The sequence below is a fragment of the Notolabrus celidotus genome, chromosome 2 (assembly GCF_009762535.1).
Source record: "Notolabrus celidotus isolate fNotCel1 chromosome 2, fNotCel1.pri, whole genome shotgun sequence".
In the NCBI taxonomy this organism is placed as follows: Eukaryota; Metazoa; Chordata; class Actinopteri; order Labriformes; family Labridae; genus Notolabrus; species Notolabrus celidotus.
Window position 1 is genome coordinate 28,867,245 of NC_048273.1, and position 18,534 is coordinate 28,885,778.

At 39.1% G+C, this 18,534-nt stretch overlaps 1 protein-coding gene across 1 annotated transcript in view; it reads right to left on the minus strand.

Annotated features, from left to right (window-relative positions):
* LOC117828095 (collagen alpha-1(XXIV) chain-like) overlaps window positions 1–18,534 on the minus strand; it is a 94,433-nt gene that overhangs the window by 68,309 nt on the left and 7,590 nt on the right. The window contains exons 2-5 of the mRNA XM_034705091.1: window positions 15,647–15,717; window positions 11,361–12,748; window positions 6,362–6,415; window positions 1,219–1,272 (exon numbers count right to left, since the gene is read on the minus strand). Of these exons, the coding sequence (XP_034560982.1) occupies window positions 1,219–1,272; window positions 6,362–6,415; window positions 11,361–12,748; window positions 15,647–15,717 (1,567 nt within the window). The remainder of the gene's footprint in view (window positions 1–1,218; window positions 1,273–6,361; window positions 6,416–11,360; window positions 12,749–15,646; window positions 15,718–18,534) is intronic.

Sequence of the window (18,534 nt, forward strand, 5' to 3'; positions counted from 1 at the left end):
GTTTCTGCGATGTTGTTTCCTGCGTTCTAGTGTTTCCTGATTGTTTAACATATGCAGTAAGTTTTTGTTTCTCAGTTTAAGTTTATTAAACCCTTTTTATTTTGAATCTGCACCTTGGTCCTCCCCCTCCTTTCTTCACTCGGGACAATAAAGTAGCTCATTATCATCATGTCTGCCTGACTCTTCTCTGTTTCATGCTCTGAGCCCAAGAAACTGTCCTTTGGTTAAAGCTGTAAGTATTCAATGTTTTTTAAGGATTTACAACAAAATCAGGGTTTTGAGCGACTGACCAGGATTCCATTTCAGTAGAATATAAGAGGAGCTCATGCATCAAAGAATAGATGACCATGAGATCAATGAAAATATTTGTTTCTCTAATCTTCCTCTGGTTGTGAAGTTATAGTCCATCATTTCTGAAAACTAAAATTCTTTACACATATTAAAAGCGCTTACATTAGGATATATAGCTTTTCATTTTTTCATTTTTGGCATCTTAGTTCCTCTCAAGCCTCATCCATCTTTATACGCTTGAATCAGCACTTCATATGTAGCCACAGGGTTCTTTCCGAACAATAAAAATGATTTAGTGTTTTTTCTTTCCCTCACAGCTTGATGAGGCATGTTATAAAGTGAGTATGCTAATGATTGTAGTGAAGTCGTCTTCAGTCTGAGTATGAGCTCATAACATGTCATCACTAAATCAAAGTACTCTCTGAAATTAAATAAAGTAAAGCATTAGTTGAGGAGGATCATTACAGTTATGATTGAATGGCTGATGAGCACCAGCTGTTTACTAAAAGGTCAATAATGATTGTCTTATTAACAGTTGATTGACTATTATTGTACAAACATAATCATACAGGTGTAAGCATAGATATTATTGCCAAACATGACAAAGAGTTGTTCCATCTGATGCATCCAGCGCAACAAATTTGCTGCAGCAGCTCCTTCCACCATCTCCCATCCCAAACATTTACAACTTGTGATGTCACGGGCCCCTTTCACACAAACCTAAACCAAAATCAGGATTTGTCAATAAATCTCCCGTTCTTTAGAGTTATTTTTCACTTTGATGAACAGAAGGTGAAAAGTGAGGGAGACCACAACGACCATTCCAGGCCTTTGTCTGAGGCGAAAGTGAGCTTTTAGTAAAGAGACCCCTGTCCAGCACTCTCTGAGGCCTGTTTATGTCTCATCACAAATGAAAAGGCAACTCACCTTGGGCCCAGGGGGTCCAGGCTGCCCGGGGTTTCCATGCGGACCAGTAGGACCCTGAAACATAAGGAGAGAGAGAAAGAGAAAACATATAACTGAATCAATCTTGACAGCTTAATTTCTAGCAGAAGTCTGTAAAGAATAAAAAGTATATCACAAAAAAATGTGAGATTCCCTGAAAGAAAATAGTTGATGTTAAACAGCTAGATAGACTGTACTCTTGATCTGAAACTTGATCAGAACTTCACTCCAGAAAGCATGAGCCAGTATGAGGGCTCTCACCGGCCATGTAACATCACACATGGGCTCATGGCCAAAAAATGTGGAGCTCAGAGTTTCTGCTGTCATTATCCATTGCGTATGTTTTTGGTGTGTTAAAAAATGAAGGATATTTGCGCTCCAGGGGGAATTCTACATACAGACAGCGGATGAAAGTCTAGTCTGGAAGAAAGAGGGAGATTTTCACATCCTGCAAACCTCTACAGGAAGACTAGAATAGTTTGTGCTCAAACTCATAGCTCCATTCTTGCTCAGGAATTGCGGAGAAAGATTGTTAATTGTGAATTTAATGTTAATAAGATAGTTGTTTTAACACTCCTCACAAAATGCTGTACTTCCAAATAAAATGATTAAACATTGTAAGAATAACAACACAGGTAGTCATGTAATTAATGTTGGCCAGGTAATGGGGTTATAGACTGTTAATGTAATTAACTACAGCATAGCTGAATTACAATAATGAAAAGTTGGCTGCCCATAACCAGCACATCAACTCCAGACTGGGATACCCACAAGTATCCAGCAACTCAAGCTAACATCACATGAAATGAATGAATGAATTTTCTTGAATTAATACCAAGACATGCTTAACCCCTTTAATTCTGATTACCCTACACTGGTCGAGCAGGGTATAGCTGATGGAACTAATGTACAGAGCCATCATGTCACAGATTTATGATCATCTTCATTACCCACATAGGTAGCAAATGGCTCTTTCACCTTTGCAGCTAAGGGATTTTCTGGAAGTACAATGTTAAAATTAGAGATAGACTCATTAAAAGGGAGGGAAAGTTTCAAATACTCGTTCACTTAGTTTTGAATAATCGTCAAATAAATCTGCCAATGCCTGAGCTCACGAGGCCGATTTAAAATGTAGATAAATAATGTCTGCAGACACAGCAGATAACCTTGTCAGCGTGGCTTCTATTTATCAACTTTAAAGCCCTCCTAAATGATAACAAATAATATCACATTTTCCTATCCTAAATGAAAGCATATCAAATATACAACAGTTATTCGCTGGTATTTAATATTAATACTGTTATGGTGTATATAATAAAGCAGTTTAATGTTGCTTCTGTCATAAACAGTCATGTTCTGAAATGTATAGCATAACTTTCTATTTCATGAACTAAATCCATCTAAAAACGTTTACGGGCTGAGGTTGGATTTTAATTGTAATGTCAATAAAATAAAGGATGATATTATTATTAAACTGATGTTTATTACCAAATAGATTAAAACAAAAACAACAACAACAATGTGAAATCGGCCATCGCTGTCCTGCTCTGTAGCTATCACATCAGCAGTTGAAAAACTGATATCGGTCAACCACTTGTGTCAATTTTCATTTCATTTGACGCTTTAGCCAGGGACACACATCTGAGAGTCAGTACAACACAAGCAAGGCTCTAGATAAGGGAGAAACAGCAAGAGTTAGTGCTGCAAACTGCTTCAACTCCAGTTGGACACAGGTGCTGACATGCACAAGGTGTTTAGAAGCATTTCTCTTTTTTAAAAGTAGATTTAAAGAGAACATTGGGCAGCACTTTGCAAGTTATCTCACAGCTGGAGCCCTGTCTGCATGTGTTATGAGATGTGAAAGAAATACTCTTTAGAATAACATGTTTAGAGCCAAAGTATATAAAGTCAGGTGGGCCAGCTGGGGTAATTAAAGTAATCGACCCGTCTTCTGTCAGACATGATAGCAGTGGTGTTACCTGATTGATCATGCTTGAAAATGCCAACTAGGGTCAAATATATGACTTATCTCAGAGTAGCAGGGTTACCAAAGCAACTAAACACTTTCCAATGATTGCAAATGATCTTTAAATGTTAAGAATAAGCCACAAATAAATTGTATCACCTTTGTTCTCAGTGCAGCAATGCAAGTTAGTTCCTTTAACATCACAGGTATGCTATGAATGCACCACTACACATGCACACTCACTCCTACAACTAGATGTGAACCGTCAAATACACCCGCACACTATAAATACATTACATTCCTGCACATCTGTGCTCCTGCTGCTTGCAGGCTGGTTCTTCTCTGCACTACAACTCAGAGCCAGATCAGATGATCTCAATCTCTCTTTCTAACTATCTTACTGTCAGTTTTAATGTCAGTGTTAAAACTACACTGAAACAAAAGAAGGAAACGAAAGAAATCAAACTAAATTTGTGAATCTCCTGAAGACAACTTTCTTTGGTTCCAAGTGTTGGTGAAAACTGCACGTGTGAGATAAAAGTCTTAAAGGTGAAACACTTAGTGAACACCCAAATAAAAAAAATCATTCACAGTCTGTGACATCGGGGAAATGCTGAACAGGGAGAAATTTTTTCACCACCTCAGTACTTCGACTTTACCTTCAGGGCTTGTTCACTAAAAAGAAAGTGAATTAGTTCCTCTCCATTATAAATGCCCACACCACTTGGTGTTTCCTTTGTGTTAGTGTGTGTCTGATAACATTAACAATTAAAGACAGATGAATAAGTCTGAAACTTTTTGCTGAGACTGCAGACCACAGTACTCCACACTGGCCTCAGCTTCTCACCGCATAATGATTCCAAGCCTCCCCCTGTCTCCACTTTATGACTTAGCCTATGGGGTAACAGTATGTTCTTTATCAGCGTTGTGCTTTCCTTGGCTTTTACTGTGAGACATGTTTTATTTTCTACCATCCAGTCTTCCTCTCTGTTTGCCTTTTAGTCTGTCTGCTTTGCTCTTAAAATACTGTTAAAATACTACATTTAGACTGACTTGAGCTCTGCAAAACAACAACCACAACAACAACAACAATAACACAGCTCTTCCATTCATTTAATCAGATTCATTCTGTCAATACAGCAGGAATTTCAGCTAAACAATGCAGGTCCATTGGCAAAATGCTGAACCATGTCTACTTCAACTTCCTGAATTGTCTTTAATTGTTCTTTCAGTCTCTAAAGAGCATGCCCTCCTAAATGCAGTCCCTTATGCTGATTGATCGGTTGATTGATTAGGGGTTGTTTTGTTTTTGTAATCTGTATTCCTATTGACACACTCCTGAAAACTTCCCAGTCTTGTCTGGATTGGGTGCACGTGGGGCCAAATCTGTTCCCCTTATGCAGACTTTTTCCTGCCAGCCCCTGGTAAACAGTCATAGGAGAGTTGGGGTGAGATGTGTGAATGCAGTATTTATTAGAACATTCATGCCAGGAACTGTACAGGGTGGTGATGCTGTTAATGTTAAGCAGAGTTTTACTGCTTTATACTCTTTACTAGCAGCCTCAGTTACAAGCACATTGTTTTTCACTGTTGTTTTTGTATTGTGAAGTGTCCTTATACATGTTGTAGTGATAATAATCCAATCACTGTCACCATTACTGAAGTCTCCGTCCTCACCGTTCCAAAGCAACTAAACTCCTCATCTTGAAAACAGAAATATACATTTTGAGTAACCTAAGTCTAAAGGTAAGAAAACTCTCAGAAAACTGTCAAAATTGAGCACAACTTATTTGACGCTGTTTAACACAGGATCATAGAGTCTATGGGGAAACAATGTCAAATTTGTCAGCTGAGAGTGCCTAACATTGGCAGATCTAGCACCACCAGCCTTCAGTGCTCCTTGCAGATTAACGTCTACATGCCTGTGCTGGTTAACAATCAACCCAGTCGGTTGTTACATGGCAGTTTAACTAGACACAGCCTTCATACAACTTCATCTTTGTTTTCTTGGTACAAATTCAGCAAAACCACAACACATAAGTACTGTATATGTTTATTTGCACCAATGCAAATAAACATATACACATAAACATAACCAATTTTGGTAAGCAATGACTTGTCATTAGACATTTGAGAGTCTATCGGGGTAAAGAAACAACAAAGTAATTAAGCACTCTATTGCGTTTTAATGCCCCAGATATTTACATTCCCTGTGTCTAATTAGCCATGGGATAGCCAAAGATGTTTTGTGCAGGGTACAGCTTCTACAAAGACCAAGAGTAAACTATTTATATACCTTCCCTCTAACACATACCATAAACATTGAGTGAAATGTCTCTTGTTCTGTTTAAAGATGCCTCCAGGACGTGTAGCATGATCACAGCATTGCGTCATGACAGCCTTGGCAGTTGCATAAAGTATAGTTTCAAGATCAGAGCAAAAATGCAGCCTGCCCCGCCACTGACAAAGCTGCTGGTTGCAGCTGAAAGATTTTGATCACTCAATCTTGATGCTTCAAAGGTGCGGACGAGTAAACAATGCTTCCTGCATCCTCATAGTATCTAACTGTCATAAGCCTCTACAAAGCAAAGCTTGTTTCTGAGCATAATAAAGCTAACCACAAACATGTCTGTCAGTGCCTCTTTCCTGATGGTTGCAGCTGGATTGTGATGGTAAATAAAAGGCACAACACATGTAGCCGGTACCTGTTGACTTGCATGTTGAAAGATGAAACAAATGGATATGATTTCAGTGAATGTGTTAGTGCAGTTCACCAAAATATTCACTACTTTGAGAGCCAATGAGCCTGACCTTCATGTCTTTACAAAAAACGTCAAGAGAAGCCAGCATTGTTACTCTGAATCCAAACAAAGCAACACTTTTTGTAAACAGTTGTCTCTTTCTCTTCTCTAGTTTTCAACTTTTCAACTTGAAAATTCCTTTAGGTGTTTTTTTTAACCAAACTATTTGGGATCAAACAAACCACTAAGTTTTCTTGTACATTGAGGGAACAAACAAATATCTAGTAGTTTAAAATACACAATAATCTTAATTATTTTCCATGCAGTGAGATGTTTGAAATTCCGTTTGTGTACAACAGTCAACATCAACTCTACAGGATGCTAGCTGTGTGCCAACAAATCTGTACAAATTACCTACCCGAGAACCTCTTTTTCCTGGGGGACCAGGTAATCCAGGGGGACCAGGAGGACCCTATATCAGAGAGACAGAAGGATGGGGAGAGAGAAAAGAGAATGTTGTGGAATGAGAACAGAGGAGAAAAGAAAGAGAAAGACAGAGTGTGTTAATGTCAAGCAATAACATGTTGATCACTGTCCAGTCCTCTGCAATGATGAGTGTTTGCAATATTCATGTAAAGGCTAGACACTAGCAGCCTTTTGGATTCAATGCATCCTTTGTCAAGGAAAAGCAAATCAAGAAACACATGGGATAATGGCATGTCATGCTTTGTTACATGCCTCAGTTAAATACTCAAACTGATACCCCACAGATTATGCCAGTCCTTATTATATAATGGGAAAGTTAACAATCATGATTAATCACAAAGCCACATAATAAACAGTAAAACACTAACAACAGAAAGGAAATATATGATCTTATCTTAAACCTAGTTGATAAAACTTATATCAGATTTCAGGTACCGTAAAATGTTGTGTTTAAGACTCACTTTTAGTATCTTTTTGTCATCTAAACAGTGAGCTGCTTCCTATACATTGGTAGAACGTAAGTCAGTGTAAAATGCAGAGGGGAACTCTGTTGTTACATTATTGTACCCAGAAGATGGCGCTAAAAGAAGCAGGCATCTGCTTCAATGTGCTGTATAAATAGTAAAACAGCACTCTGGCAGGACTGGGTCCGTTCATACATCACAACTATGAACGCTACCCTCGGCTGCGCTCAATTGTACTGGTAGCTAGCAGGGTGGTGGTAACAGATGGTACTAGAAAGAGCTACACATCTACACCGGGAATGCATGTTGCTGAATGAATGTAAGTCTTCACACAGGAGGACAATTTTTCCCCTAGAAGCCCAGCAAAAACAGATTGCTTCTTATCAGTACAAAGGATTTTACAGTAAATGTCTTCTAGGTTTCTTAAAAAAGACACTTGATTGTTCTTCATGTCAGGCTTTAGCTTGCAACCTATTGTTGTCTTTGTTGGGAAAATGCAAACTGTCACATATATCACATATATGAAGCAAAACCCGCTTTTGTATTGTCATAGTATTGAATGATGTGAGACTACATGTGTCATTTTCTGTTGCAGAATTTAAACTTGAAAGACTACAGGATATCCACCACTGCACCATGTGTGCACTGACCTTGAGGGTTTTAGTATTGGTGGCTGATTAAAAATAATTGCTGCAAGTATCTTCTGCCTAACAGCTCTTTCATGTAGCATTAAAGGTATCCTTAACAACAGTTGGCTTGGTCTATAAAATTGTTGAGATGAAAAATGAATTGCTGTACCCTTTTCAAACAGCAGAGGTTGCTATCTACCTTTGACTTTGATTATTAAATACTTCTCTTATATCTGCATAGGTTAAGAAACATGACAACAATAAATAAAGAGTTTGCAGGGGAGGATAGATGATACCTGGGCCAACCAGGTATTAAGTATAATTGAAGTATAATTGTAGACCATGTTAGCATTTTTCTTTTTTAATCCATATAAGACTGTCATCTGCTATCAATAAACTAGTGTAATTCAATTCAAAAATAGAATATTCAATAAATACATTTATAAAAAACTGTTATTCCTTTTTATTTTCATTTAATATTCAGATCTGTTGCTATAAAAAATATAATGGGTTGCTCTAGAGCATCCCAAGCCCCTGACAGAGCAGTGAGATTCACAAAAAAGGGAGACTTGAATGAAGAAACAGCTGTTTGTTCCTCTGGACTCCCACACACAGACACATGGAAACTGTGAGCACACCACAGCCTTCCCAACAACAACAGGGCCTAAAGAAGCTGAGGCATTTAAGCACTGGAGTGATATTATCCATCAGACTTTATCTCCGCTGCCAAGACAAGGGTCAAATCTTTTCCAGTGGGAAAATTCAAGAAGTCAAATTGAAGCAAAGTCAAAGGGTAGAACGAGGCCTCCTCTGAAGCTGCTGTGTTGTGTAACATTAACCTGAGCTGCATCACGATAGCCCCTGAATTACGACAGACATGCAGCCAACAAGCAGGCTGTCTGTGTTGTGGTCGGCTTAATAACAGACCATGTAACTGAGACATGACATAGATGGGAAATGTATTTAGGAGGTGATGACTGAATGATGTCTACACTTCCTTCCACCCCTCTTTTGAAGTCACTTTACTTTCAACTCTGCCATATGCAGGACATGTAGAGAATCAGAATGTTGCTTCTCTCAGACAGTGTTTGTTTAACAACATGGAGCATTTAGCAATTACTGAAAACTAAAACAGATTTTACTATATTGAAGCTAAATATGGTGATGGGGGTAAATTACCAGACACAGATTAAAACCTAACGACATTGTTTTAAAATTTTCAGATATTCATTAATTTACTTAAATACTGAAGAATAACTGCAAACATAATCCATCTTATCACTAACGAGCTGTTATCTGGGACTGCAGAAATATGCAGACTGTGCATGTACAGCCTACATGAATGTAAAATGTTAACTTGTATGCTTCACTTCAGCATCACAGAAACACTGATGCTCTATTTTGCCAATTCCCGCTTCTCTTAGCATTTTGTCCAGGTGCTGTTTCATGCTGCTGCCAACTGGATGGATGTCTCACTGAGTGTTTACTTTCAGTGTTTACACCTGCAGTGCACATGGTGAAATGTTGTGTGAGTCACTGTTGTCTCTACTAATCCCGAAAGAGCTGCTGTCAGAGGAATGGACCCAACAAAACTAGACTAAAAGCCCCAAGTGATAAAGTATGATTGATTTTTCATTGATTTACATGTTAAAAAAAAAAAAAGGTTTATAAATATATTTATATCACAATATATATTGCAGAAAAAAAAGTGCAATAAGTGGGTCTGGATACAGATAATCTTCAAATAGATCCCTCTGACAAAATATTAGTTTGGCTTGAAATGCCAGTGAATTCTAATTGAACATATCCTGTTAAAACTTGTACATACAAACAATGAGAGTTCAGGGGTTGCCATAACTAGGCTAAAAAAGAGATGTGATGCATTCAGATTAAACCCTGAACATAACCTGATCCTGGAGAGATCAGCTTCAAGACATAAAATCAACAGACCATTTTTTCCCTTCGTAGTACACTTCTCAGTGCTTTGTTTAGACGCCTTCTTGTGTTTTAGCAGCATACAGGCTGAATGTTGATGCTGCTACCAAGCGGCAACCTCTAGTCTCAAATTATGAAGCACATGCAGAAGTGTTGTAAACTGCAGTTCATCCAGCATCAGCATCGGAAACCACATACACACCAAATTAAAATAGCCGATCTTTGCAGAATTAATAAACATGTTTACAGCCTGGTTAAAAAAATGGCTTTGGTCTGAAGAGCTAATTTCTCTATTGGCACACATTGTATGGGGGGGGGGGGGGGGGGGGGGGGGGGGGTTCGGAAGATATTAAGATTCCGAGTTTTGCCCATTTAAGGACATGACTGACTTGATTGACAGGTGGGAACACTGTAGCTGTTGGCTAGGAGGCTCAAAGCCTGCCTCTTTACCTCACACTAGCTCAACAGAAGTTTGGTTGAGTGTTCAGCTTTACCAATATGGCTCCTGCCGATGATTGGCATCAAAACAGCTCTCAGGAACAGATGGGTGACGTCAAGGATACTATGTCCCTTATTTATACAGTCTATGGCTGCTACTCAATGTCTCCAGTGATTTTGAATGCACTGAAACTTTCAGAGATGCTTATTGGACCAAGCATGGGGAACAATGGGGAAACAGCACTTGCTATTGTGATGCAATTGCAAAAGTGCCATACTACTAGCAAAGCTGCTATGTACATGGTCCATCTTCCAAAGCAGACTTAAATAAAAATCTAAGCTGATGTCATTTAGCCATTCTTTTGATTCTTATTTCAGAAGATGCTGTATTTTGCAGTTCAACAAAAAAAATCCACCAAACACTTGAGTATTTTCAAGTGCTACATTATAGATTATTGTTTTAGGGGCATCTATCTGCTGAGAACAGAAGTAGCCTCTATGCCACAGTCTTTGTCTATCTGTGTGGCTGAAAAACAGAAATATTTCCCCTGAGGAAGAAAACCAGATTGTTTTCAAGTTTAAACTAAGAGGCAATGACACTGAGTGAGCTGTTGACCTTCAGCTGACTGTGCATTCAAAACATGGCTGCACCAAAGTGCTCTGGGTAGAGATGGCAAACAAACAGCTGTAAGGTTTGAAAAACAAGCATGCAGGCTAATTCACTAAATATTTTGCTAAATTAAAACCAACTGGAAAGGGGCCAATGGCTCGGGCTGCATTCAACTCATCAGTGTAGTGGGCTCAGGCACTGAAACTGAATATCAAACTGCAGCAAGTAAGTGCTGGTAAAGCTGTGCAGCACTTGAAGATCTGCATGCATTGTGCAGCTTAGGATGTTCCGTGGAAACTTGGAGTTCAGAAATATTAGATCATTATATAAACTCCTGAATTCAAACAGATCAGATAGAAAGACTACATATTTCACACATGGAAACAAAAGCAATGCCTGAGGATCTATGCTATAGATTGATCTTCAGAGCCACAGCTAACCTGACAACCTGCTTACATTACAGCTGGATGGACAGCTAATTTCTCTTGCCATGGTATACCTCCAACCTTGAGATAACTTTCCCTTAAACTGGAGAGCAAAGGTAGCTGGCAGTGTTTCAGGGAGAGAAGGCATGTTATTTTAACAACCTGTAGATACATGAAGAACTAACAGTGTTTGGACATGCCATCACCTTTAAATCACTATACTGTCTTGTCAGAACATTTTTCATATATTTATGGGTGTATGTAACAAAGGGCTCAGTTCTGAAGATTCAAATGGTGGCCATAAAACAGCTTTGATTGGCTTGTTTGACATTGTCCTCAAGATCCAAGTACAGCAACTTTCTGACTTGTGTCTCAACCGTGCCATAAACATTCATTGCTCTGCTTGCAAATCATAAATTAAGTCACTTACCGCAGGACCTAGCTCTCCTTTTGGGCCACGAAAACCATCTTCATATTCGTAAAAGAAGTCTGGGTCCTCATATCCGTAATCATATCCTCCAAAGTCTACATTATCATAGCTGCCATCCAGATCATGATGTTCTGAGCTGTCCACCTGATTCTCACGATACAAAGTGGTTCCATTGACTCTCAAATTAGTCTCCAGGAACTGATGAGTCTGTTGGAGCTCTGAGTGGGAGTTTCTGGAGTCGCTGATGGAGTTGTTCCTGAGTCCTTCCTTCACTTGACTTTGCCTGACCAAGGAAATCAGGCCTGGTAGGGTGGCCCCTGGAGTCTGTAGGCTCCCCGAGCTGCTTTCTTCCTCTGTGCTGTTTTCAGAGTGATCAGTATCTCCCTCAGGGTTCCTCCCATTTGCCAAGTTATTTTCGATAGTGGTGATAGTAGTTCTTGAGGTGCTATAACTGAGATCCAGACCTGCTCCCCGACTTGGGATGCTTAAGTTGGGGTTGTCAGGCTGAAGTGTGGATGTGATGGAGTGGGCAAAGGATTCCAATGTAGGACTTTGGCTCTCATCCCCCAAACGAGGATGCACTGATGGGCTCATAGTTAAAAATTGCTTGAATGAACTACCATGAGACGTTTTGAAAGCTTCTGTGGTTTTCATAGGGGTATGATGGGTAGCTGCTACTCCAACAGGGGACTCTGTCAGTGGGTTAGAAGGAGGGTCATTTGCCTCGATTTCCAAACCAGGATGTGGCAAAGGCAACCGGTAAGTGTCGGCCAGCCGACACTGTGCTTTAAGGTAGTTGCAGTAGTGGGCGGCAGCTTGGGCTGAGGGATAGATATCTAGTTGGCAAACTCGACCATAGAATGGTGCAGCTTTGGAGTTCATCCTTCCCAGAGTAAAGACACCCCCAGAATCCCCCAGTGTCTGAGATCTCCCCAAGGTTTGCTCCCACTGCCGCACTGACCCACATTCTGCAAAAAAGGACACTGAGCGTGCATGAACACCAACAGCAAAAGAGTGCTGTTTCCCATCCTGCCAGTTGTAGGTGAAATAGATGGGGGCTTTCTCTGCAGTGTAAACCACCACTCTGCGTGGCAGCAGCTGAATGCCAAAACGCAGCCTGTCCATTCCATCTTTGACACTAAAAAGAAAAGCATTGTTTGCTCGCCAGGAGCTTAGGCTAACCACAACAGTAAACTCCTCACCAATCTCAGGCGGGAAAAGACCGCCTGCTGGAGCCTCATAGAGGGAGTTTGAGTCGAGTAATATCCCATATCCAGAAACAGGTGAGGGAACTGTGGTGTGAGCAGTCCAATGTGAGCTTGACCTCTTGTCTTGATAGTCTGTCCTGTCTTGAGCTGTAAGGCCCAATCGAGAGAGGATGTCCACTCCTAAAGAAAGAGGAGACACTGGTAAGGTTCACAAAACTTCAAACAGCACGACTTTGGTTAAATAGACCCTCATCAATCCGGTCCTTGACTGACTTAAAGCACTCACCTTAGTGAAAATTGCTAAAAGTTGTAGTCCACATACATGAAGTCAAAATAACAACATTGGAAAATGCTTTGGAATAAAAGTTTGGGGAGCGAGTCTTAATATTTACTAAATCTTGGTACATGCACTTAATTTTGTTGACTGAACAATCGCTTGTGTTATAATAATAAAAGACAATACATTACAAATAAGGCTATAGGAAGTAATGTGTAACAGGCAGTCCAGTAGGCTCAAGAGTTTTATACTATGTACCAGTGAATTGCCAAGTTCAAGTCCTACTGAGGATCTTCAACATCTGTATTCTTTCTTTCTCTGCCTGCATTTCCTACATAAACATTGAATTTAAAAGCACTGGATTGATCAAGGAAAAATAAAAAGAGCAAATACTGATGGTACACAAATATAAACTACTAAATGTGTACCTGGGATTTTGCTGATCCAGTTGTTAAAGGCCACCATTAGGTGTATCAGACAAGTACAAGAAAGGACGATTTCGTCCTCTTACATAGATGTTAATTGTAATTCAGAAAAGATGTGTCAGTACTTTCCGAGGCAAAAACATGTGGTGCATTACATAACCTCCACTTCCTGAAATTCACAGGAAACGTGACTGGTCAGACATTATACAGTCTCCCCATGATGGTATTGATGTTTTTTGCTTTTCTCCTGGAATAAGTATCAGAGAGGCAGCTGTGGCCCAGATGAGGGAGGAGACTAGAAAAGAATATACCAAACTAAGCAACAGGAAACCTGTCCACAATGACTTTTGAATCAATCAGCAAAAAGAGACTCATTGAAGCAGCTTTACTCTAAAGGAGAAAAGGATATCTGACACTTTCTGCAATTTTAAACATCAAATGAAAGTAAAGCAGGTACGTTTTTAGAGGCTGTCCTGAACAATGTGTCTGAGTGCACAAAACAAAAGTTTGTATGGTTGTGTCCAGGACAAGCTGGGCCAAAATAGTCAAACCATTCAGGATCACCATCACACACACACACACAGGTACTTGGGTTGAAGTTCAGTGAATGGACAAAGCTACTGTCAGACAACTGACCACTGTACACAACTTAAGCTCACACAAAACTTTCATTAGCACACCACCTGATGCTCAGGGAGCTAAAGCTAACATACTCACAACCCATATGGGGCTACAGTGGATCGAGCTAATGCTTGCACATTTGCCCTCGCATAAGCGCAACATAGTAATTGATAAGTTTGACTGCCATTGGCATTTGTTAGCCAATATTAGCAAACTTCAACTATTCCTGTAGCACCACAGTGTTGAGTGCTGTGGGTTTCTGTCAGGCTGCCTGATAGGCCACTTATCAGATGAATTTGGCTGGTGGGGAAATGTGTACTTTTGGGGTTAAGTGGGGCTCTAGTTTGGTTAAGGTGTGAGGGCAAGTTATAGCCAAGAGAGAAAGTGCATTTAAGACATTAAGTACTAGAGATGGTGTTTCCAGCTTTTTAGTTCTGCATCTCACGTGGAGAGACTATCTATGTACGCTGATCTCAGCATGCACTGAGTTGTCCTTGACATTCTGAGCCTGAGGTAATGTCAGCCCAGATTCCAATTAACCTGTCTCATATGTGAAGACAAGCTGCTCTAGCACTCTGTGTGCATTCCTCTTCCCCTTACTATAATGGATTGATCCTACATGGAGTGAATTTATCAACCATAGATATGTGGGAAGATGACAATGCTAGTACAGAAGGCAGTAACGTGAGTGGATGATGCCTGAGGGCAGTTGCAGTCCGTGCACAGGTCAGTAGAAGGTCCACACACACGCTATCGCTGTGAGCAAACGTGAGGATTCACCATGAGGTGAACCTTGAATTGAGCTTTTTGATACTATGTGGTGTTTCTGGCAGTGGCTTCCTGATGTTAAACAACAATATATCCTCTTTAGACATAATGAGTGTGATCCGCTGATCCATCCATTTTCAGAGCTTTCTTTAGATGATTTTGACAACAGTCTTTCTTGTTGAGTAAAGAAGGTTCTTTCACGGAAGTAACATCCAGAGGAGTATGTATGAAACTAATCTGTTCTGACTCTTTAAAGAGCCCTCATGGAATAAAAGCTTCTGCTTTCATAATCAACTCCTAACCTCTGCTGCTCAAACTTTCAACACCTCTCACCCTTGCTGCAACATCCTTGAAACAACTGTCATATAGATATAACTTTACACTCCATACCTGACCAGCTGACACACAGTCTCCAACAACTACTAACAATTCAACTGACGTTTCCTCTTCCTTTTTGTCTGACTGATTGGTGTACTTTCATAGAGGGCTGATCCAAGCATGTACTTCATACTTTGCTTTCATGTGTCATACCAAGGGCATTCTCTGATGGATGAGAAAGGAGAGCAAGAGTAAAAAAAGAGGAGAGGTTGAGACAGGGGCTACTTAAGCTGCTTCAGCGTGCTGGCCTGAAGTGCAAGCGCAGACATGTTGCAGAAGACGGTTAAAAAGGAGAAGAGCAAAGAAAGAATTGGTCCTGTTTGCAACCACTATCCATATATATTCTTTCCATAATATAAACTATAAACTAATACAAAATAATTCAATATTTAAAGAATGACGACTGACTTTAATGTTTTGCGGTCTGTGTTCTGTTCTGATGTTTTTTTGCTAACACCATGTCTGACTCTGACACCTGAGCACTCTATTCCAATGATTAAACATCCATATAGATTGAACTGAATATGGCGCAAAATACATGTATATAGACTATACAAGGATTGATTGTAATGCTTATGATTAGTAAGGAGTTTGAGGTCAGTAGTTTACCATGAGCTAGGCGGTCGTCTTCTGCAGACAGTGCTGCTGAGCATACTGACAGGAGCAGGATAAAGTTCCACCTAGAGGGACACACAGACACAAATGAGCCCAGATTAGTTAAATGCAACAGTGAATAATGAAACATGTACTTGCTGGAAATGTAGACAATATGGTCATTGTTTCAATATGATAAGGAACATCTCTTTCTACAGTGTATGGATAAAACACTCAAGTCAAATACTAAATAAATACAACAAACATCAGTCTCTTATTGATGTTTGGTCTCTTTAGAAAGTGACTCACTAAAAACAAAAATTATGCAAAGTCGGAAAACACTTGAGCATGCACTAAACAAGTACCATTGACCAAAAAAAAATGCAGATCACTGGCTATTTTTCTATCTTAGGGAGTCTTGAATCTCCTTTAACTCTTCCTTTGAGATGATCACACATGAACACTTTGTTTTAGGTTTAAAATAATCGTGTACCGGCAAAGGTAGACATGAATTGGGCAGACTTTTTTGCCAGTGGGCTCCACATGGTTGTAATTAACAGCATTTGTGATTATAATTTATGTAGGTGTGTTTGTTTATCGTTCCATTGATCAGCGCATATGTCTTGTATCTTCAACGAAAGAGGATGAATTCGAAGTGGGCGTAATTGTCGTTCCTAAAGTTCCACTGGCTATTATTTGTAATATTTACAATTATTTTTAAATGTTGTGTGAATTGGCACTGAGGATCTTTTCCTCAAACTTGTGCCTTAATTTTAAAACTTGTGATCTGCACATTTTCTTCTGATGTTATGTATTAAACTAGTATTCGCTTATCAGTAAAATAGTCTATGAAAAAAACTCTACACTTGATTGAAATCAGTACTGAAAAGAAAAGAGGAAATATGGGCCCCTTTAAAGGAAACCGAACCCCTGTGTTTACCAAAGCACTCAACTTTGACATTTTAACATCTGAAAATATAGTCAAGAAGGGAGTCTTTTTTGTGTCATGTTTTATCATTTCCAGACAGTGAGGGTTTTTTTTCTCGCCAATGGCAAAGTAGGTAAAAACAATTGAATGCTCTTCATACAGGTATTTGAGGGCTGGCTGTGGGAAGGAGATTAAAAAAACTAAAACTAAAAAAAGAGAGGTGTTTCATCTGACTTCATATTGTTTTTCCTGAATGGATCACTCTTTCATGTGGTGCTTTATTCCCAAAGCTCTTCAAACAAGGACTTTTTGAAAAACAAGAGTTAATTAACAAACCACATCCTCATGTTTGCTTCTGCTTTAAAAATGTTATAAAGCTAAAATTAGACAATGAAAAAGCACATCTTGATTGTGACACTTTGTCAGCCTATATTCCACTAATATTAGAAGATTGTCTGTGTATTTCAAAATGTATTACACAGTAAAATATAAGGATTAAACTACTTGTACTGCATGCATACTGGGACCTAACTGCATAAAATACTCATGGACAGTTCAGCCTTTGACCCTCATTGACCCCACCTCTAGGTGGCACTGCCCACCATGGAGCTAAACAATCAGCATGTAGTGTGTGTCAGAAAAGGAACTCAGATGACAGGGCATTCTCACATTGCACTTAAAATAGTTTTTCCTCATTCAGATTGTATTTTAGAATACAATGTCAATACCAGTAATGAAAATAATATGTGAAAAATGACTGTGCTTGTTATACAAAGAATACTTTAGTCCCTCATCTCTCTTTAAGTAAAGAACACAGCACTGCTTCATGTAGTAGCACTAATGGCTCATTTATGGTATAAACTGTAATGTATTATTGATAACTTGAACTATGTTTAGCTATATAAAAATGATTTCAGACAGACAGCACCATGCAGAAGGATCACAAAGACCAAGCTTTTTACTAGAGTCATGACACCTTTTAAGGTGACGTTTATAATTTACATCAAACAAAATAGCAGAACATGATGTTATACAGGCTCATCATTAGATGCATTCATGTGCAATTTACTGGCAGGGTTAACCAGCAGAGGAATGAAAAAGCAGAGATGTGAGCAGTGTCTCCAAACATCAATGTATAAAACCATCAACTATTTCAAACTGTACTGTACTCCTCAGACAGTTTCATGTGGCAGCAGTACACTGACTACACAGAGATGAATCTTAGCTCTACAAGAAGAGATTTTGCTCGAAGGAAGCAAGCATGATAGAGTATGTCTCACATATGTGTTCCCCTAATTAGGGCTGGGCGAATCAATGATTATTATCGTGATATAATTTTTCTCAATATAAATATGACGTATGTTAGATAAAAATGTAATATATGCAAACCTGTATTTACACCCCAACCACTTCAAAGGGTGCACTAATGTGCATTCAACGCCACCAAACATTAGATGGAAGAAGAACTAAATCCGAGACATAAGCTAACAAACCATCTGTTTTCAACTGTATTTTATTATAATTTTATTGTATTTTATATTACATTGTTTTGCTATTTAAGAGTTGGAAGAGAGAACAAGCATCTTGATTGTCCTGTATGTCTTCGTATATATAGTGAAAATTGAGAATAAAAACCTTTAACTTTTGAATTGAATCTGTTTTATGCAACTTTCACTAAGGACCAAAAATCTGCCTTGAAATTAAAATTAAATAAGAATTAGATTTTTACCGTGATAATTATTGATATCGACTGACATGAAAAAAATTATCGTGATAGCATCTTTTTTTTTATCGCCCAGCTCTACCTCTTATGTCAAACTACCAAATACATCAAACCACCAAACCTGAGCTGAGTACTGATTGATGGATAGTTTGTAAATATGTCAAAATCTACCTCCAAACTTAAATATAACCAGATCGTATGATTTGCTTCCAACTGTTACCATAGTAATGTTGTACCTCCTCAAACTTTAAC